General features: G+C 48.7%; 2 protein-coding genes across 5 annotated transcripts in view; one reads left to right on the top strand and one right to left on the bottom strand.

The window, feature by feature from the left end:
• The first annotated feature begins 934 nt into the window (after window positions 1-934).
• Cenpt (centromere protein T) lies at window positions 935-6,595 on the top strand. Its single transcript, XM_005403622.1, has 13 exons — window positions 935-1,117; window positions 2,379-2,469; window positions 2,608-2,695; window positions 2,813-2,906; window positions 3,034-3,179; window positions 3,323-3,359; window positions 3,577-3,725; window positions 4,392-4,550; window positions 4,794-5,006; window positions 5,251-5,344; window positions 5,927-6,100; window positions 6,185-6,289; window positions 6,362-6,595. The coding sequence occupies exons 1-13, from the start codon at window positions 945-947 to the stop codon at window positions 6,483-6,485; spliced, it is 1,647 nt and encodes a 548-aa protein (XP_005403679.1). The 5' UTR covers window positions 935-944; the 3' UTR covers window positions 6,486-6,595.
• A 140-nt stretch (window positions 6,596-6,735) lies between these two features.
• Window positions 6,736-20,895, bottom strand: part of Tsnaxip1 (translin-associated factor X interacting protein 1) — a 21,068-nt gene continuing 6,908 nt past the window's right edge. For 2 of the 4 annotated variants that reach the window (XM_005403624.2, XM_013503887.1), the window contains 14 exons: window positions 12,842-12,954; window positions 12,569-12,695; window positions 11,323-11,416; window positions 10,386-10,582; window positions 9,690-9,828; window positions 9,120-9,289; window positions 8,878-9,037; window positions 8,671-8,801; window positions 8,391-8,516; window positions 8,024-8,176; window positions 7,790-7,899; window positions 7,454-7,580; window positions 7,252-7,358; window positions 6,736-7,050 (listed from right to left, as the gene is read on the bottom strand). In XM_005403624.2, coding sequence (XP_005403681.1) covers window positions 6,816-7,050; window positions 7,252-7,358; window positions 7,454-7,580; window positions 7,790-7,899; window positions 8,024-8,176; window positions 8,391-8,516; window positions 8,671-8,801; window positions 8,878-9,037; window positions 9,120-9,289; window positions 9,690-9,828; window positions 10,386-10,582; window positions 11,323-11,416; window positions 12,569-12,695; window positions 12,842-12,954 — 1,989 coding nt within the window. In that variant the 3' untranslated portion in view covers window positions 6,736-6,815. The remainder of the gene's footprint in view (window positions 7,051-7,251; window positions 7,359-7,453; window positions 7,581-7,789; window positions 7,900-8,023; window positions 8,177-8,390; window positions 8,517-8,670; window positions 8,802-8,877; window positions 9,038-9,119; window positions 9,290-9,689; window positions 9,829-10,385; window positions 10,583-11,322; window positions 11,417-12,568; window positions 12,696-12,841; window positions 12,955-20,895) is intronic. The other 2 variants (XM_005403625.2, XM_013503888.1) reach the window with 2 other exon arrangements.

Genomic DNA, 20,895 nt, shown 5'->3' on the forward strand with positions numbered 1-20,895 from the left:
CAATCCAGTGTTCTGTTTTGTTTTATTTATGTATGTATATATTTTTGGCTTTTTTGAGACAGGGTTTCGCTATGCAGTTCAGGCTGGCCTTGAGCTCACTTTGTAGCCCAGGCTGGTCTCGAACTCACAACGATCCTCCTGCCTCAGCCTCCTGAGTGCTGGGATTACCGGTGTGCGCCACCACGCCCGGCTACTGTTTTGTTTTAAAAAGCCAGCATTCTGGGATGCTGAAGGAGGAGGTTCTCGATTCCAGGCTAATGTAGATAGTTTACTTACCAAGACCTTGTCTCAAAAAAAACCCCAAACAAACAAACAAACAAAACCAAAACTGGGGGTACAGTTCAGTGAGATCTTGGGTTCAGTCCTCAGTACTGCAAAATATATAAATGAATGAATGCAGTAGCGGGCACAATCAAGCATCAGGCACCAGTAGCCCCAGGTATTCAGAAAGCTGAGGCAAGAGGCTCACTTGAGCTCAGGATTTGAGACATCTGGACAACATAGGGAGATCATCCCGTCAAAACAAACAAAAACAACTTGGGCGTGGTGGCAAAAGCCTGTAATATCAACACTCTAGGAAGTTGAAGCAGAAGAATCACAAATTTGAGCCCAACCTGGGCAATTTAGCGATTTAGAGAGACACCCCCCCTCCCCGCCCCGTCTCAAAAAAAGAAAAAGAGCTGGGTATGTAGCTCAGTATGAAGCACTGAGTTCAATAACCAGTACCAGAAAAGAAAAATCCTTATCAGGTGGGCATCATCTGTAATTTCCAGACGAGAAAACCAAGGTGTGGACTAGGTGCTACATTTGCTCAGCCGTCCGTTTTGGTAAAGCTGCCTGTAGAGTCAGATTTTGCAACCACATCCGCGCACTCTACGTACGCGGGAGAGGGAGAACTACAACTCCCGAGAGCCTCTGCAGTACCATCGCGAGAGTTATCTTAAATGTGTCGGCGGGAAGGCGGAGGTCCTGCTGCCCTGGCAGTTAGGAGAATGGGTGAGAGAATGGCGGACAGCTACAGCCCAGACAGCGAGCCCACGACACGGACGCTATTGCGCCGCGTGCTAGATACAGCTGACTCTTGCACTCCGCAGCGACGCCGGAGTGCTCGGATTAGGTATGTGAAGGCGCAGCATGTCAACTAGAAGCACTGGGGAGTAGGATCTGCGTGGGAGCCAGCGCCGAACCTATTGGAGAGGGAAACTGAGTCTGGGAGGAGCAGGTAGAGCCTTGAGAACTGGTTGCACTTCACTAGCGGGGCGCGGATCCGCTCTTTGTGTCTGCACCCCTGGAGACAAAGGCTAGATGCTCTGTTCTGTTTCGCCCAAACTGGCTCACGGTGTGCCATGCCCAGACGTCTGCCCCTTCCTCCTAGGTGGTTCCCCCTTCCCTTGCACATTCATTTCTACTTTCTCTGTGGCTCCCAGCTGGACGGTGGGAAAAGAGCTATAGAGCACAGCCTGCACAGAAGTCAGGAGGCAGGAATTAGAAATAAGCTTTGCAAAGGAGCAGGAATTTGTCCTGACTTGGGAGTGTCTCAGGGAGGGGGCGGTGGTAACCTCATGGGGCAGAGGGTGCAAAAGTTGGCATTTGCACTATTTGGACAGTGCAGTCCTTTTCCTTATAAAGGAATGGGAAGTTAGCCCTGTGTAGTGACACATCCCTGTACTCCCAACACTCCAGCTCTGTGTACTGGCACATCCCTGTAATCCCAACACTCCAGCGGGTGGCTGAAGCAGGAAGATTGGAAGTTTGAGCCCAGCCTGGATTTGAGACCTTGTCTCAAAACTAGAAATTAAAAAAGGGTGGAGAATGTAGCGCAGTGCAAAGGCCCTCAGTTCAACCTCCAGTACAGAAAAGAAACAGAAGTCATTCGTGACAGGTTTTAGAACTATGAGTGATGATGTGGGAGCTGTGCCTGCAGAACGTTTGTGTGTCTCTGAGAGCAATTGGACTGGAGACAGGGCTAGGGTGACCCATGTGATTGCCGTCAGACTCTGACAAGTACTTCGAAGGATTAAAATACTGAAGTATCCTTTTGGGTTGTTACTTTAATGCCTAGGGTGGATCATCTTCCAATTGCTCCTCTCCTCTGTGGTTAACTCCTACTTTCCTTTATGATGCTGTAACAGTCACCTCTGTGAAATCTTCCTCACCCACCTCTCCCTTTTGGCTGGGGCAGTCATATTCCCTCTTTTGCCAAACCTCTTCATCTTCTTTTGACATGTGTCTGGAAACAGGGACTATGCAAGGCACAGTGGTTTCTGGGTTCCTGTCCCTGTCTGAGGGACTTTAGGACAAGATCCCTGGTGAAGACAAGTCTCTGGGTCATCTAGGCCCTGTGCAATTCTTAGAACTGTTTGTTGGTCTTTACACAGTGCCCAGAGAGCCCCGATTGAAACATCTTCCTCCAGGAGGCGGAGTACCCAAATAAAGGCAACTGCCAGGCGGCGTTCTCATGGAGCCAGAGTAAGTATCCAGCCCCTCTGGCCATTATAGGGTCCTCGCCTTCATGGAGCCCTGACATCTATTTTTGCTCTGGAGGCTACCATGAGGGAATCTCAAGGCAAAAAGAACAGACTGGTTACATGGTGGTTTTGTCCACAGTCTACTGGCAGATTGGCTCATGGCCAAGCCGGTGGGAAACTGGAGGAACAGACACCTCGCACTCTGCTGAAGAACATCCTACTAACTGGTGAGTGGGTGCTAGCCTGATAGAGTTAGGCACCAGTCCAACCCCAGTCCTGTTGTATATCCTTCATTGAAGGCAGCCCGTTACATTGGCCCCATCTTCTCCATGGTGTTTCTGCAGCCCCAGAATCTTCTACTGTGATGCCAGGGTCAGTGGTGAAGCCAGCACCAGCACAAGTGGTCCAGCCCTCCAGACGGGAAAGCAGTCAGGGCAGGTGCACAGTGAACTCCCCTCCTTGGCTGGGCTGTTGGGCAGCTCTGGTCTGGGAGCCTTTTGGGGACCCCAAAGACTGGAAAGGGAACAATTTCCTTCCTTGCCTGAGATTAGCTCTCTCCTTATAGCCTAGAACTACGACTTCCTGAACTTGAGCCCCCTCCAACCCTAGCTCCAGTTCTTCTGGGCTCTGGCAGGAGGAAACAGAGGCTGAGATTGTCAGTGTTTCAGCAAGAAGTGGACCGGGGGCCCCAGGGGCTGCCTGTCTCCCAAGGTGAGGCCTAGGATACCACCTGTTGCTATTTCCTCCATCCTGTCCTCTGGAGAGGCTAAGGAGGCCTGAGAGAGGACTTTCATGAGCCTGATTAACTTAACCACTGTTTCTTCTTTTTACATCCTCTTATGGGTCACTGACAGAGCCTCCTGGGAATCCTGATGCCTCATCCCTTACCAGGTACTGTTGTCTGTTCTGAGGGAGGTGGGGGTGCAGCAGAGGGTTGGGGAGAGGGGTGCTTACTGATGGAATCTGACCATACTACTCCCAGCTGGTTTTAGCCTCACAGCATGGCCACATTTTAAGAACTGAGAGCTTCAGAACAGATGGGAGAGTCCTCTGGGGAAACTGGCCCATATGTACTTGACTTTTCTTTGTGCTTCCTCTCTTCCACCAGCTCCCTCAACCTGACCTTTGCCACACCTCTTCAGCCACAGTCAGTGAGGAGACCTGGCTTGGCCCGCAGACCTCCCACCCGCCGCGCTATAGATGTGGGTGCCCTTTTGCAGGATCTGCAAGACAATTCCTCAGCCTCAGCTCCTCTAGGTAAGGTTGAGTTTTCCCCTTTCAGCCTCTGGAGAAAGATACCCCCTATGGTAGATATGAAATGCTGCGGAGTCCAGGAGTGCACCTCTTCTGGTGGGGTCAAGGACAGTGAGTGAACCTGACCCTAGATCTAAAGGAGTTTTGGCTTTCATTCCTCAAGGTGCCCTTTGCTTTGGTGGGGCTCAGTCTTAATGTATTCATGTCTTCCAGGAGTTTATGTTCTTAAGCTACAGGGCTAAGGATAGGAAAGTGGTATGTTTTGGTGCCTAGAGCTGTTGGAAGGTTGAAAAAGGTAGGTTTTCACGATCACCTAGCCAGTTAGAGCTGACCTAAGGACTTGATTCCAGAAGACAAGTTCACCAGGATAGGAAGGGCATTCTTGGCAGAGGAAGAAGTGGAAGGCAGAAGTATGGGGAAGCAGTTGTGGGATGATGGGGGTGTGAACAAGCTGCAGAGACCTGGAAATGCCACCCAATGAGCAAAGGTAAGCAAGGAGAGCTGTGGGAGGGAGATAAGGCTTACAATCTAGGTCATCTTTCTGAGATGCCCGTTGTCTAAACCCTCACAACTCTGGCCATCACAAATAGTCTTAGATATTTTGAATGCCTGCTGGACCTCGACCTGCTGTTGACAGCCTCAGGACTCCTGTTGCTACTCTGTCAACAGATGCTGTGTTAGAGGATACCCAGCCTTTCTCGCAGCCCTTGGCTGGCCTCTCCCCCAGTGTGCATCACTCCCTGCCACATCCTCACCGTGGGTCTGAAGGTGCTGAGAGGGCTGTGCATCACAGGACACGGAGCAGCATGCCTGAGCTGCAGAACCACAGTGAGTGTGTGGGGCAGGTAGCCTGGAGCCACACTTAGCTTGGGGGGAGTTAGCCCTGGTGGCTTTCTCTCCTCAAGCCTGTGTAAGTACCCTAGAGTCCCCTGGCTAGGGGTCCCTCCTGCACTGAAGAGCACAGTCAGTGTTGGGCCAGGAGAGTCTAAATTATGACCTGGTACTATGTCTGACTTGGTCTCTCCTCAGTGAATGAGGTTGGCTTTGTTACTCCATCTTTACCCTTCTCAGAGCTGCAGCTTGGGCCTCCTGATCCTCCAGTGGTAACAGAAGCAGAAGGATCCCAGAGGGCTGTGGAGCTTAAGGAGGCAGAAGGATCTCCAGGGGATGAGGACATCTCTGATAGGCCAGGTAAAAGGCCAAGTGTGGAGAGAACCCAGAGGGCTGTGGAGCCTGAGGAGCCAGAAGGATCTTCAGAGGATGAGGACATCTCTGACAGGCCAGGTAAAAGGCCAAGTGTGGGGAACAGCGGATGAGTGGTAACAGCTATGTTTAGGCAATGGCGCACAGAAGGAGCTTGCTTAGGTTGCTTCTGGGAGCTGGTGATGTATGGGGCCAGGGACACTGAGGCAGTTGTTTGGGTAGCACTAAGAGAAGCCTTTGAGAAACAGGACAAGGAGACTCGACCTGCACAGTAGGGTGGCATGGTCATGCCTGAGCCCCCTGTGACCCTGCTCTTTCTCTGCAGCAAGCCCAGAGTTGGCCTCCAACGTCCCTGAGTTTCTTCAGGACAAACAACTGGATCGGTTTCTTGAGCCAGCCCTACCGCCTGGTGTTGCAGTGTAAGATCCCACGTAACTCACAGGCCTCTTGAGAAGGGGGCAGACACTGAGTTGGCACTGGGTACCCTCACACCTTGTCATCCCCCTCTGCACAAGTATGCTGATGATTACCTGGCCCAGCAGCCTGAGCTGGGCTGGGGTTTCCACGCCAAGAGCTTTTCTGCTGTTCTGGTCCCTGCCTCTGGGAGCTAAGCAAACCTGAAAAAGTAACCTAGGTCAGTATATAGTCAGAGAAGGCTTTCTGGAGGACTAGCAGAATTAGGTCAGGAAGTGACAGACTCCTGAGGGGAGTGAATGTTGATTCTGTGGTGTGAAAGTCGTATGCCTGAGCAAGTACCAGTGATATGAAGGAGCTAGAGTAGGAAATCGTATCCAGACTGGAGGAAAAGGGCCCCAGGAAAAGACCAGCTCTCTGTATGGGGCCCCCTGACCCTACTGCTCCTCAGCAGATGATTGAACTGCTGGTCCAGGGTGGCTAAGGTGCACACGAACCCTGTTTGAACAGGAACTAGCAGGACTTGTCCTTGAATAGGACCCTTCTGAAGCAGCAGTTCAGCCCCCTCTGTCCACTCCTTCCCCCAGCTTGTCTTCAGAGCCTCCAGAGCCTGTGTTGGCCAGACTTCCCTCCAGGCCCCGAACTGGTCCCAGACCCCGTCAAGATCCCCATAAGGCTGGACTGAGCCACTATACAAAACTCTTCAGCTTCTTTGCTAAGATGCCTATGGAGAGGAAGGCTCTTGAGATGGTGGAGAAGTGGTGAGTCTTGGACACCTGGGTGAGGAGAGGAGACACTGAGGTTATGAATGGACTATTCAATCTCTTCCCCCCTAACCTTGGCAGCCTGGATAAGTATTTGCAGCACCTTTGCAATGACCTGGAAGTATTTGCTGCTCATGCTGGCCGCAAGACTGTGAAGCCAGAGGACCTAGAGCTGCTGATGCGACGGTGAGCAGGCAGAGAAGGGAGGCTGGTGTGGGAGTGCTGGTGCTGATTCTGTCTACCCTTCCTCTTTTGCAGGCAGGGCCTGGTCACTGACCAAGTCTCACTGCACGTGCTTGTGGAGCGGCACCTGCCCCTGGAGTACCGGCAGCTGCTCATCCCCTGTGCATTCAGTGGCAATTCTGTCTTCCCTGCCCAGTAGTGGCCAGGCCTTGATGCCTGCCTTTCCCCCACGTGGGACTTCTGAGCCCCACCTAATCCTTTCAGTTCTCCACCTCATCTCCTCCCACCAATAAAGTGTCACAAACAGAATATTCTGCTTTTTGGTACATGTGCTAAGGCCAGTCCAGATCTCTCCCTTCCCTTCCCCACCCAATTCCCAACACAGCCTGGAAAATAAGGTGAAGGATTTATATGATCTGAAGAGAAACCAGAGTATGTGGCCTGGAAAATAGCATGGGTTCAGACAAATAATTTTTATATGAAAAATTGAGTTAGCAGCATTGGAGCACTCAGGCTGCCCATGGTGTTCTTAGCTTGCAGACTCTGGTTCTCGCGGCCCCACACGCTTGACATCAGACATATGAAGCCGTTCCATTGCAGTCTGGAGCCTTGTTACAATGCTCTCATCCTCGTTGTCCTCTGGCAGTTCTGACACAGGGATGTGGAAGGCCTGGCTCAGGTGGGTGTTCAGATTTTGCTTGTCCAGGGTAGGATCGATGGTCATCAGGGCTCTGCGCAGTTTGGAAGGAGTAACATCCTCATAGCTGCCCCATATGAAGAGAGAGAGACAGGTTTGAGCCCTCTTGTCTTTACCTCAGACTCTATTGTACCCTCCTGTCTGTCAGGCTTAAGCAGTGTCCATCACCATGCAGTGACCCATGCAGAGAGATGCCACCCTGTGGGACTTGTCCAGATTGGGACTCATCAATGACTGAGTGAGCCTATGAGCCAGAGGGGTCACTCACAGTTCCAGGCCCAGCTCCTGCTTTAGTTCCTGTAGGTATTCATCCTTCTCAACTGTGAACTGTTCCCACAGCTTTTGCACAAAAGGTTCACTCTGGCCCTCCTCATTCTGGAAGGGGCCACAAGACAGGGTGAGGCTGCATGGACTAGGGTCCAGTCAAGGCAAGGATAGGGGCTAGGCAAGGTCCTGGGCCCCACACCTACCTCTGTAAACAGTGAGCGGTAGTCAAACAAGTCTGCACTGCTGCTGTTGGGATGCCAGCCTGCTGCCTCCATTAGCTCCTGAATATGTTCTTCATTCTTGAGAGGGTAAGTGCTCTTGAGGATGGTACTGTGGAGACAAGAGGGCCAGCAGGGGTCTCGCTAGGCTGCTCACCCATCTCCCCATGCCCTCCTCTGCCATCCTTGCTGGTGTTTAGAAGAAATTTTGAGCCTTGAAGCTGTAGCCCTTCCTACCATACTCCCCTTCTCCCATAGTTGGGAGGCTGGTCAGAGGAGATGTTGGATGAGAGTTTGGGGTGGCCTGGACTGGCCTCTTACCTGAACTGCTCCATGGTTATCAGCCCCTCGTTCTGACTGTCAGCGTTTATCATCTCCTTCAGCAGCTGGGCTATTGACTCCTTCTGGTTGATATATACACTCTCTGTCATCTATAGAGATGAAAGAATTTACTAACTTGCTGCTTCCTAGAGTGGTATGGGCAGAGCTGGGTTGTCCTGGGGGACAAAAACCCCTTCAATCTCCCCAACAAGCTGGGGCCAGTCCCAAACTCACCTTTCCCATTAAGACTGCATAGAACTGACTCATGATGTCGTTGGAGCGGAAAAGCTTGATATTTTCAAAAATGGTATATGCCCAGGCTATGGCATCACTCGGCCCAAAGCGACGCTCCAGGAAATTGAAGAAGAAATCTGGAAACTTCTCCTTCTGCAGGGTATGGAGAAGGGGATGTTTGGTCAATCTGGCCCATGATTGGCCCTCTCCCTGCTCCTACAACTTCAAGAGCAGTGGCAAACCTATGGCATGCATGCCATAGTGGGCTGTTTGTATCACTGAAAGCTCAAAAGGGTTCACCATCTCTACCCTAAGGGACTCTGGTTCTGAAAGCCATACTGGGCCAACGTGACTGGTGAGAGCTGACCTGTTCCTCCGCAAGACGTTCCTTCCAGGCATCCTTGAGGAGCTTTACCACATCTTTCCTGCTTGGTTTTTTATTTTGCACAGGACCATCAAACCGAAGAAAAGGGGGGATTGCCTCCCCATAGCCCTGTAAGACAAATGTCACTCATGTCTGAGTCCCTCTGTGGCCCCACCTCCAAGGAAGGAAGAGCCCCACGTTGTACCCCCAGAAACTCAAGTCTCAGCAGCAAGGTATGACTTCTAACTTTGGCCCTAAGCCTCCATTTCAGAGACTCCCCTACCAGGCCAGGGAAGAAGTCTTTCTCCCGGAGCAGGCCCTCGCCAATCTCCTCCAGCAGCACATCCACCAGCTGGTCGCTGTTCTTGCCCTCGGCCAGTGTCTGCCAGCGATCCGGGCCCCCAGCCACCACATCTGCAGGTAGAGAGAGGAAGCTGGATTCCAGCTCATGTCCTTCAATAGACCTTGAGGCCTGGATGGCCATCATTACCTCCGCACTTGGTCCAGTCAGGCCGTGGTGTGGATGTGTGCTGGATATCCTGCAGCTCAGAAGAGAACTGGTCCCGTTCCTTCAATGTGGTCATGTGCAGCTGCAGCAATATTTCATGCTCCTTGCGAACCTCTTCGTAGTCGGCTCTCAGGCTGTCCAGCTATGGGCAAGGTGATTGGTCCAAGCTACCCACCTGTATTACACTGCCTTACCCATGCCTTGCTCTGCCTACCCACTAGCACCTGCTCTTGAAGATCCTTGTTGGTCTTTTCCTGCATTTCAAAGTCTCTCCTGGGTACCACATCTCCAAAGTTGGCCTTCATGGTGTTGAGCTCCATCTGTGTGCGGGTCAGGTCTTGCCGAGTCATCTTCAGAGCCAATGTTAGCTTTACAGGATCTTCCCCCCAGACACCTGTCAGGGGCCCCACCAGTCTGTGTCACCCCGGCTCTCAGGCTCATGGCCCAAGACTAATGTAAATATCCCTTGGGGCATGCCTAAGGTCCTTCTGCCCTCTCTGGGATTCTCTAGGTCTTGTCCACAGTACTAGCAACCTTGGGGTTTACCTAACGTAGGGGTACCAGGCCAGACCTAGTATAGGGCAGTCTCAGCTGCCAATAATATTACTACTTAAAAGATTTTTACAATTTTTGGTCCAGCTCGGAAAATAGCCCCAGCTAGTGGTAGGGACATCTCCTAACATGTATGGGCACAGGATGAGCAGATATTAGGACTGTTGAATGAATAGGGTAAGTGGTGAGAGCCAGACTTCTATTTAGTTCTTCAAAAAGGAGAGAAGTTCAATTTAGGGTACCTGGGGACTGAGCTAGTGACATGTCTTCCCGCTGGTACCGTAACTCATTTAGGTCTGCAAGAAGGATCTTGCGGGCATCTCGCTCGGTGAGGTAGCGCAGGTACTCCTCAGCCAAGTTCTTCCTCAGCTTGGACACCTGCTAGGAAAGTAGCTGGTAGTCAGGGACTTTTTTGGGGACCTCTGTAGGCAGCCAGTCACCACAGGGGTGAGATGGGTGTTGCGTGGTCCTTTCAGCTTAGTGAAAGAAAAGGTAGAGCCAGGTGTGATGCATGTGTTTAATCCCAGCACTCTGGGAGGCTGAAGCAGGAGGATAGTGAGTTTGAGCCCAGGCTGGGCAATTCTTGTTTAGTGACAACCTATCTCAAAATTAAAAAAGGCTGGGGATGTAGCTTACTGCAAAGAGCCTGGGCTCAATTCTCAGTACCAAACAAAACAAAACAAAACAAAACAAAACACGACATCAAAAAAGGAAAGTGGCCATTCTGAGACCATAAAGATACCTGTAGAGAAGGCTTGCTAAGACTCAGGGTCATGCTGAACCCCTCAGCAAAGCAGAGGAGAAGGTAGAAGTGTTAAAGGGTCTGGGGAGAAGGGCTGTCTCTGTCTTCTAGGCAGAGCTTAGGGGTCACCTCAGGGCTCCAGGATGGGGATGGAGCAGGAATTCAGAAATGTGGTCAGCACATTACTTCCATTCACCTCACTCTGCAATGAAATCTTCTCCTCATTCTTTTTGTCAATTAGTTTTAGCAGATTCATCTTTTCTTTCTTGAGCATGGAGATTTCATGCTTCTCCTCAGCCCTCATGGCCAGAATCCTCTCGTTGCAGTCCTCACTCATAGTGATAAGCTTGGCCTTCAGGGGCTCCAGGGCCCGAATCTTCTCCCTTTGGTGGTCTAAGCAGAAACATGTAGGAGAGTCCTTTTGGAGGCATGGAGAACAAACAGCCAAGAGACACAGACCCTAAGTCACAGGTGAGTGGCTGTCACTTGCAAACACCAGGAGTCTGTGCTCACCTTGTTCAAAGTCCTGGCCCCTGCTTCAAGCCTTCCTGTACTAGCTTTAAAGAAGAGGCAGAATCCCTAAGTCTTCTACCACCTTACCTCTCCACCTTTAGTATATGTGCTGCCAAAGCAAGCACACCTCCATGCCTTTCACCTTGCAACTGCAACCTGCTTCAGCCTAGTGGGAGAGCTTCCTCACTCCAGAGGTGCTCACTCTCCTGGGGTTCCCTTTGATTCCTATAGGTATTGCCATATTTCTCAAGGATGAGAAGGCCCTGGGGTATCCTAGCACAGTATATGTAAAAGATGACCTCAAAGCCCAGTTGGTAGTTGCCCACCCCTTGCTAGAGAGCTCCAGAAAGACAGTACAGGATCCTCTCCAGATTCCTGGCTAGACCCAGAAGTGGAACTACGTTTTTGTTTTTTGCAGTAGTATGGGTTGAACCCAGGGCCTTTGGACTGTGCTACATTCCCAGTCCTTTTTTTATTTTTGACTTGAGACAGCGTCTTGCTAAGTCACTAAGTTGTGCAGGTTGGATTTGAACTTATGATCCTCCTGCCTTAGCCTCCCAGGGTGTTAGGATTACTGGCATGCACAACTGTCCCCAGGTGGCTGGGAGCTGCATTCTTACCCAGCATCACCTCATATGCATTCTTGATGGAGGACAGCAGTGGCTTGTATGTTTTGAAATCCTCTATGAAGAACTCAAAGATCTCCCTGTAAGGCTGGCAAAAGAAGAGAACCTTTTACTTCCTGGCCCATAGGAGCCATCCTCAGTGGGGACCTATGTTTTTCTTCACTGGGCTCAGAATTGTTCCCATGTGAGACTGCCAGGTAAGCCCTATCGAGTGAATGCCCTGGCCAATATTTAGGTCTGTCACAGTACCACAGAGCTGGGGGACAATCCTCTGGAGGCTTTCCCTGGTGCGGAGGCCTGGCTAATTATTGTGGGCCAGACCTGCCACTCTGCCAAAGCCTCTCTGCTTCTCCAGGTGGGCAGCCTCTTGCCTTCCACACCCTGTGTCCACTGGCTTCTCACCTGCAGTCCCTCCCCAACTCAGAGCCCTGTGAGAGCAGGAGACTTAAAGTTCTAGTCCTCTGTTCTAACCTCAAAGTGGAGGTGTGGTTTCCTGTCCCACATGGCCACAGGATGATTTGTGTGTTTGGGAGTGGGCACCCAGATAGAAGTGAGACCCGTTGATTTGCAGACACAAGAAGCTTTTGGAGGCAGTATTCCCTCCTGGAGTGGGCACATGAGGCTATGAAATCAGCCCTGAGTTTGAATCCCAGCCTCACTATTTCCTAGGAGGATGTCTCCAAGCTTCTGTGATTGTCCCAGGGCCTGGCACATGGCCAGGGCTCTGTAAATCCTTCAGTCATGACCTGGTCAGAGGTCAGAGTTTCTCTGTTGTCATTCCTATTTCAGTTCTTCCCAAATATGTACCAGAACCTGGGTTACATCTAGACGAATCTCCCTCACTCCTGCCCTTCTTGGTATCTGGGCTATTTTTTTAAACTTGGGGTGACTGTTGCCAGGGTGATGGTGACTGTTTTGACTCCTGCTTGCCCAGGTGCCAGGTTCAGGGCCTATTTGCTCATGTCCAGTGACCCAGCCTGAGTCTCCCAGAGCTGAAGGGACTGGAGGCAGCATTGAGCCCATCTGACACAAGTGTGGAAACCCCAGCCTCACGAAAGTTTTGGGTCTAAGCTGCAGCCTTGCCTGATCACTGGCTTTGTAATAGAATGTGTTTTCTGTAGGGAAGGAGACCCAGAAGAACTGGGAGGGAGTTCAGTCCCTGCTGAAGGTCTGAGGTACTCAGTCCTGGTCGGGGAGGTGTTTTTCCCGCCCTTTCTAAGATTTAGTCTGTGGCTCTAACCTGCAGCCTCAGTTCCTGCGAGGAATCCGTGCCCATGTCTACCAGGAGGAGCTCCTTGCGTAGGTAGTTCTCTAGCTGCTCCAGGTACCTAGGCTTGGCAATGCCCATGGGCTGCTGCTGCCAGCTACTGCAGGGGATGGTGGGCTGAGATGTCACCAGCATCCCAAGTAGTTTTGTACCCTTGGTCTGAGGCAACACACCCCTCTGCCCTGTCTGCTGGCCCAATACCTGGTCTACACCAGCTCACCCACCATTGGACTGACCCTGGCTTACCTGGTGCGTTTCCGGCAGTCATCTGAACAGGGCTTCCGATTTTGCAGGATGGTCTGGCCACTGGTATATGTGGGCCATGGGGACAGCTGGCCACTCACAGAAAATTGCACAGGCTTCAGGGAGAGACAGGTGGCATGAAGATGGTAACACTTCTCTTGCTAATGTTCCTTTCCATCTCTCCTTTCACATTCCTGATTTTTTTAAACAAACATCTAATATAGTTCATAATTAAGACTGTGATCCTTGGGTTGGAGAGGCTCTTTGGGTTAAATTGCAGATTTCCCTTATTAGCTACATGAACATGGGCTTAACTTTAAGCTTCAGTCTCTATGAAATGGAGATAACTGTAGTCACCACCACACTGTTCAGAAGTGAGGATGCCAGAGAAAGCAGAGCATATGGTTTACACAGACTGGTACCTGCTAGGAACTCAGGAAAGGCAAGCTACCTTCTTCTACAGTAGGTCTGAGTTTTGAATACCTGTATCATAAAAAGATGTGAAGCCGGGCATGGTGGCACAAACCTGTAATCCCAGCACTCAGGACGCTGAAGCAGGAGGACTGCTGAGAGTTCGAGGCCAATCTGGGCTACAAAGTGAGCTCAAGGCCAGCCTGAACTGCATAGTGAGACCCTGTCTCAAAAAAAAAAAAAAAAAAAAAAGTGCGCATGCTCTCTAATATGTGGAATCTGAAAATGATGACAACAAAGTAGAAAGGAAACATTAACAGCCAAGAGGAAAGGGGAGGCGCATACAGGCAGGTAATAGGGAGGATGGTGAACAAGATATACACATTGAGACACCCAAAAAACTGTCAAACTTGGAGGGGGCAGAGCAAGGGGGGGATGATGGGGTGAAAATTATCACAGTATGGTATGTGCATGTATGAATCTGCTAAAACGAAGCTCATTAATCTGTATAGCTAATTTAAAAAGTGTGAGAAAAAAAGATGGCATCCCTCCTTGGAAAGATGCATAGAAAGTAAAATATCCTCTCCAAAAACAAACAAATGAAAATCTAAAAAACAGGTGTGAGTGTCAGAGAGCCCCAAGCCTTGCTCCACAGCACAGGCTAGCAAGAGACAGAGAGGGCAGCTCCGTTGCAAGCTTGACAAAACAGAGAGGACAACAGAGATGCAGCAAAGGGAGCTGCGGCAAACTGGGAGGACGCAGGGCTGCGCCCCCTGCAGGACACAGAGAGGATGAAGGAGGTGAGAGTACTCCAGCAATGGGGTTTCTTCTCTATTTTTTGGTAGTCAGGGTTTGCAAGGGAAACAGTTTAATACACGACACATAATTTATAGGATTATTTTATAATAGTCACCCCAAGAGTCAAGTGGAAAAGAATGCAGGAGATCTGTGCATGTACTAGAGACCCAAAGAATCCAGCAGGAGGCCTACAGCCAACGACAATGTCTCATGCAAGTCTGTATCAGGGATCTGTGCTGGGAAGGCCCAGAGGTCAGTGGTGGGAGCTAGAAAGACTGCGCCAGTGGGATGAAGGATCTGTGCCAGCAGGCTGAGGGATCTGCACTGGAGCCAGGAAGTAATGCTCAAAGTAAGGACCACAGCCCCCCCAAAGTGAACCCCAGCCATCCTCAGCGACAGCGAGGACCCGAGCTCCTCTGATGATAACAGCTGAGTTCATGTCAGGAAAGCCAGCACAACAGGCTTCTCCAGCAGAATCAACAGCACACTGTCTTCCCTGCCAGTTCTACCTCTTCTGCTGCCGGCAGCAATCCTCAGGTATGTCACACACACCCAGCATCACGCTGATGCTGACTCAGTTCAGCTGGGGGTTACAAGCTGACCATTAGTTAACCCACCACAGACACACTGTTTTGAATCAGTTTTTTTTCATTTTTAACACAAAAATATGTGACGGCTGGGCGTGGCGTGTCGCATGTCTGTAATCCCAACAGTTGGGAGGCTGAGGCAGGTGGATCCTTGGAAGTTTGAGGCCAGCCTGGGCTACAAAATGAGCTCAAGGCCAGCCTGAACTGCATAGTGAGATCCAGGTCATATTCGTAAGGTGAAAGGCAAGGGCCACATGTGTCCTGCAAGTGTGGAGCGCTGCTTCACTGAACCCCTGAATCTGAAGGCTCCGGGTCTTGCTTGGGGATGCTGTGGCCCAGCCTTCTGTGTAAATACAGGAGGCTTCTCCTGAGCTCTTTAAAATGTACTCAGCTGGGCTCACAAGGCTGAGGCAGGAGGCTTTCCATGAGTCTGAGGCCAGCCTGGGCTGCACAGTGTGTTCAGCTTGAACTACATAGCAAGACCCTGTCTCAAAAAAAAAGAAAGAAAAAAGAAAAGAAAGCCCTAATGACACTGCTCAGCAGATCTCTTTGTTAAACACTTCTGGGAAAGGCTATACTACAAAATCGGATGGGACTTGACCTTTTGACAGCAGTACAAGGGAGGACCTGGACAGTTATCAGAGTCGAATGCTGTGTCTGCATACCCGATAACTCTGCCCACGTCTCCTCCGCTTCTCAGGACTTGCCAAGTCCAGACTATGTCGGATCTCAATCCTAGCTTAGGGAAACGATGTGGGCTGGGCTCTCTGGATGGACACGGTTAATAACCATTGCAGCCTTTGTTCTTATAACCCTTATATTTGTATCATGTGTAATAAACTGGCTCCTGAACTTTATTTCTTATTGTTTTCAGTCAACCTATCCTCAGATGGTTCTATACCCTTCTGGCCTGTGGAGAAGGGCATTCTTTGATTAGAATGCATTAAGGACACAATGATTTGTTTAACCTTGAGTTTAATGATCCTCCTGTCTCAGCCTCTTGAGTGCTGGGATTATAGGCGTGTCTTTGATTACATGTGGAAAAGGATAATCCTTTGATTATCCTTGCTAAAATGTTTTGTATCCACCCTTTAGTACTAGCTATGCTGTAGGTTCTCACTCAATAAAAGGTGACTGAAATTGGTATTTGAGGCTGCAGTCCGAGAGGCTGTATGCCCCCTGATCCCAGAATTTTTGCCTCTCGTTTTTCTTGTCTCTCTTTCTTTTCGTTTTCATCCGCGAGCACCTTGTTCATGGGACCTGACACACTGGATAGAATGACACTGGCCTGACCTTATATTGGATCCTCGCCTAGCCTCTGGGTCTGGACAGTCAGTGAGTGAGTGCTCTAACTCCAACACATCTGTTTTCAGCAGGAAGTAGCCAGAGTGGGCTTGGTACCCTAGTACTGATACAGAAAAATAAAAACTCCCAAACTGAATGATATCTGGGACGAGTTCGTGTTCTCTAAAATCGAAGAATGAATTTTAGGAACAACGAAGGTTAAGAGCAGAATGTATTTATTGAGGGAAAGAAAAGAAAGCCAAGAGAGGGACAGAAGGGGGGCCCGAGTGGGTTACCCCAGCAATAGGGTTTCATTTTAAACCTTGCGCAGGTATAGGGCCATGCGGTACGAAGTAGTATGTAGGAGCTTTTTTTTTTTTTTTTAATAAAATTCATTCTATTTTTACCTTTCAATTTTTTTTGTTTTATACCAGTAATCAAACTCACAATCCTGTGCTTGCCAGGCAGGTGCTGTGCTGCTGAGCTATACCCCAGCCCCTTGAAGGAACTTATAAAAACTTTTTCACGAAACACTGACATGGGGAAAAATATGATCCTCTGACCCAGTGAAGCCTACTTCTCAGGTTTCATCCATCCAGTCCTTCATTTGTTTATCAAGTATTTCTTTTTCTTTTGTTTTCTTTTTTCTTTTCTTTTTTGTCTTTTTGAGACAGGGTCTCGCTATGCAGTTCATGCTGGCCTTGAGCTCACTTTGTAGCCCAGGCTGGTCTCAAACTCACTGATCCTCCTGCCTCAGCCTCCCGAGTGTTGGGATTATAGGCGTGTACCAACACGCCTAGCCCTCATGTTTATCAAGTATTTCTGGGTCCCTTATCTGTGCCAGACCCTGCTGGTTCTAGGGATGCGAAGGAAGCTCAGTATGATGGGGGTAAAGGGAGAAGTCAAGTGATGGTCGCAAGTCAGCATGAAGGGACTGAAGCCAGTGCAGGTCACAGGAGATGGGAGTCCCTGACTGGGGTCAGGGAGTCTGGTCATCTCCAAGCAGGTGATGATATCAGTAGAGCTTAAAAGAGTACACAGGAGGAACAGTCACTTGGAGAGGGTGTGGATGGGTACCACCAACACCTTGGGGACACAGCAGAAGATCTGAAGAGCTATGAAGTGGCGTTCATGTCTAGGGAAACTGAGGCTTCGGCCTAAGGCAAGGGTCCAGGCAGCTGGTGTAAAGGGAGGCAGAGATAGAACAGTATTACACACAGGGATGGTCCTCACAGCTTTATTCAGGGCTGTGGAAAAATCAGACAACTTCAGAGCACTGGGGAGTCTGAGGCAGAAAAATCACCTCAAGTTCAAGGCCGGCCTGAATTATATAATAAGAGCTCGTCTCAAAAAAAAAAAAAACAAAACCAAAAAAGATGGTTATGTAACCATGAAATTTTTACAGAGGCTGAACATGGAACTACACTAATGATATACAGTTCTGAAAGTAGGGAATAAACATGCTAAGTCAAATGAAAGACCAGAAAATCTAAAAGACTATCAGTGAAAATTGTTCTCTAATGATAGGGCCTTGGTGGTTATTTTTGTATAATTATGCATTTAAAAACTTTTCTAGCCAGGAGTAGTGGCACATGCCTGTCATTTTAGCGTTCTGGGAAGCTGAGGCAGGAAGACTGCAAGTTTGAGCCTAGCCTAGGTAACTCACTAACTTAGCAAGATCTTGCCTCAAATTTTATAAATAAATAAATAGGGCCGGGGATGTAGCTCAGGGCAAAGGCTCTGAGTTCAATTCCCAGTAATACAATAAAACAAAACAAAACAAACCTGAAATGAATATAAATCATCTTCAAATTTAAAATTAAATTAAATTTTTTTGTGTGTGTGGTACCAGGGATTGAACTCATGGCCTTGCACTTGCCAGGCAGGTGCTTATGCCACTGAGCTATATCCCCAGCCCTGAAAGTTAAATTATTTAAAAAGAACTATGGGGGCTGGGGATTTAGCTCAGTGGCAGAGCGCCTGCCTGGCAAGCGCAAGGTCGTGAGTTCGGTTCCCGGTACCGGAGAAAAACCAAAAAAATAAAAAATAAAATAAAAAAATAAAAAGAACTATCTATGGTCCAGAGCCCAGCCTTCAGTTTCTTCAGGGCTGGAGAGCCAGGCCTACTCTGATGTCCCACACAGCCAGGTTCTCAGAGCCCTTCCAGGACAATGGCACCTGGCTCCTGACCCTCCTAGTGTGGAAAATGTCATCTTTTCTTTGGACTCTTTTCTTGCTTTTTTGAGACAGGATCTCTCTTGCTAGGTATTTTAGGCTGGTCTTGAACACACTATGTTGCCTAGGCTGGCCTGGAACTCACAAATAGCCTCCTGCTTCAGCCTCCCAAATGCTGGGATTATAGGCACTTAAGCTTTGTTACTAGGTCCCAGGAAGGACTCCAGCATCCTGACTGGGCTCTAGGTTGACCTAGCTCTGTACCTCCAGAATTTTTTTTTTTTTTTGTCTTTTTGAGACAGGATCTTACTCTGCAGTTCAGGCTGGCCTTGAGCTCACTTTGTAGTCCAGGCTGGTCTTGAACTCACAATGATCCTTCTGCCTCAGCCTCCTGAGTGCTGGGATTATAGGCATGCGCCACCATGCCCGGATGTACCTCCAGAATTGACAGCAGCATACTTCACACTCTTCATAGTAGTATTAGGTAGCATCCAGCAAATGTTGTGGAATAAATAATAAATAAATGAGACAGCACCATAATTTAGTGTAGAAGAAAAATGTAATAAAAACTAAAATGTAGCTGGTGTGGTGGTGCATGCCTATAATCCCAGCATTCTTGGGATGGTGAGGCAGGGAGATTGCCTAGAGTTTGAGGCCAACCTAGGGTTCACAGTAAGTTCAAGGGCAGCCTGAACTACATAGGAAGACCCTATGTCAAAACAAAACAAAACAAAACAAAACAAAACAAAAATCCCTTTCCTAACTATTCACCATTGAGGTCTCAGAAATATTCTTCAGGCTAGCCTCTCCCAAACTTCCCCCTTACCATACCATATCTGCTCCATCAACAGAGAGTTATGTGTGTCTTGCTGACCATTGTATCTCTAGTGCCTAGCGCATGGCAGGCATCAGAAAAGATTTGTTGATTAAAATGGAAACATAAGTGGGAAAAATCAAACAATTAGATTTTTTTTTTTTTTTTTTTGGTACTGGGAATCAAACTTAGGACCTTGCGCTTGCCAGGCAGTCACTGTACCCATTAAGCTATATCCCTGGCCCTTAGAAGACTTTTTTGAGGCAGGATCTCCCTATATAGCCCAGGTTGGCCTTAAAATTGGCAGTTCTACCAAGTGATGGATGGACAGGAATAGAAGGGGAGGGAAGGGAAAGTAAAAAGAATTAGGATGTGTTACATACATCTACCAACTCCCCATGATGAATGTAATCATTATGTACAACAGACATGTACTAATAATTTTTTTTCTTTTTTTTGGTTTTTTGAGACAGGGTCTCACTTTGTAGTGCAGGCTAGCCTTCGATTCACTATGTAGCCCTGACTGGCTTCAGGCTCTAAGGTGATCCTCTTGCCTCTGCCTCCCGAGTGCTGGGATTGCAGTTGTGTATCACCATGCCCTGCTAATAATTTTTTTTTTTTTTAAAAGGAAAGAAATGGGCAGATGTCTGGTCTCAGCCTCATGAGTGTTAGGAATACAGGCATGTGCCAACATGACTGGCACAATTAAAGCTCAAAGATTTCTATCAGGATAAGCTACATCAAGCAGAGAAAGGTTGAATGACAGTAATTTGAGTGTAATAAAATTGATAATGACAGATGAACAGAATTATAACCTGTTAAATGAAAATAATCTTTTAACATATTTGAAAGGTAATCATGAGTCACAGATGCAGTATTAACACTTTTCTTTTTTAGTACTCAGGACTAAACCCAGAGCCTTCACACTGAACTACATCCTGTCTTCTTTCTTCTTTTTTTTTCCGTATGTTTTATATCAATAAGTTAGGTGGGCATGGTGGTACACGCCTGTAATCCCAGCACTTGGGAAGCTGAGGCAGGAGCATCCTTGCAAGTTCGAGACCACCCTGGGCTACAAAGTGAGCTCAAGGCCAGCATGAACTGCATAGTGAGACTCTGTCTCAAAAAGACAAAAAAAAGCCGGGTGTGGTGGCACACACCTGTAATCCCAGCCCTCAGGAGGCTGAGGCAGGAGGATCATTGCAAGCTCTAGACCAGCCTGGGCTACAAAGTGAGCTCAAGGCCAGCCTGAACTACACAGCAAGACCCTGTCTCAAAAAGACCAAAAAAAAACAAGACACAAAAAAATCAATAAGTTGCCCAGGTGGGCTCAAATTGTCCATCCTCCTGTTTTAGCCTCCTGGAGTGCTGAGTGGGTAAAACACATTTAGAAACCAGATACCTTGCACTGGTGATATGTGATGGAAATAGGAATGGGCGATATAAATGTCTCTAAAATAATTATCCAGAAATTTAAAATAAATTCATATTTTCTCTGACCCACTTATTAATTAAAATATAACATGGTGTGTGTGTGTATGTGTCTGTGTGTCTGAGTGTGGGTGGGTGACCCATACCTGCAATCCCAGCATTTCGGGAGGCTGAGGTAAGAGGATGAAAAGTTCAAGCATGAGCCACTGTGTTCCCTCTTGCATGTGGCCCACCCTTCTTTTCCTACTTTTCCTCGGCCCATACTTCCTCTGCAGAGCCTGTTTCTTTTCTTACCTTTAAGAAAACTTGACTGCAGTGTGAAAAAAAAAGTTCAAGCCCAGTCTGGGCAATTTAGGGAGACCCTGTCTCAAAATAAAAAGGGGCTGGGAACATAGCTTAGTGCAAAAGGCCTGGCTGGGTTCAACCACTGGTATGAAGGTGGGGTGGGGGATGGGAGTGGGTGGGAGGAATATATGTATTCCGGGTTAGTACTGGCCTTTTCAAAGTCTGAAAAACTTAACATTAACCCACCAGGTTTAGGTCCTAGGTATCTTCCA

The sequence above is a fragment of the Chinchilla lanigera genome, unplaced genomic scaffold (assembly GCF_000276665.1).
Source record: "Chinchilla lanigera isolate Chin_1 unplaced genomic scaffold, ChiLan1.0 scaffold00083, whole genome shotgun sequence".
Lineage (NCBI taxonomy): Eukaryota > Metazoa > Chordata > Mammalia > Rodentia > Chinchillidae > Chinchilla > Chinchilla lanigera.

What these genes read in the sequence shown, in the direction of transcription:
- Cenpt (XM_005403622.1), top strand. Translation starts at nt 945, where the DNA reads ATGTGTCGGCGGGAAGGCGGAGGTCCTGCTGCCCTGGCAGTTAGGAGA. An exon ending in CGCCGGAGTGCTCGGATTAG is followed by an intron (nt 1,118 to 2,378) that starts GTATGTGAAGGC and finishes GTCTTTACACAG; the next exon opens with TGCCCAGAGAGCCCCGATTG. An exon ending in GCCTGAGCTGCAGAACCACA is followed by an intron (nt 4,551 to 4,793) that starts GTGAGTGTGTGG and finishes TACCCTTCTCAG; the next exon opens with AGCTGCAGCTTGGGCCTCCT.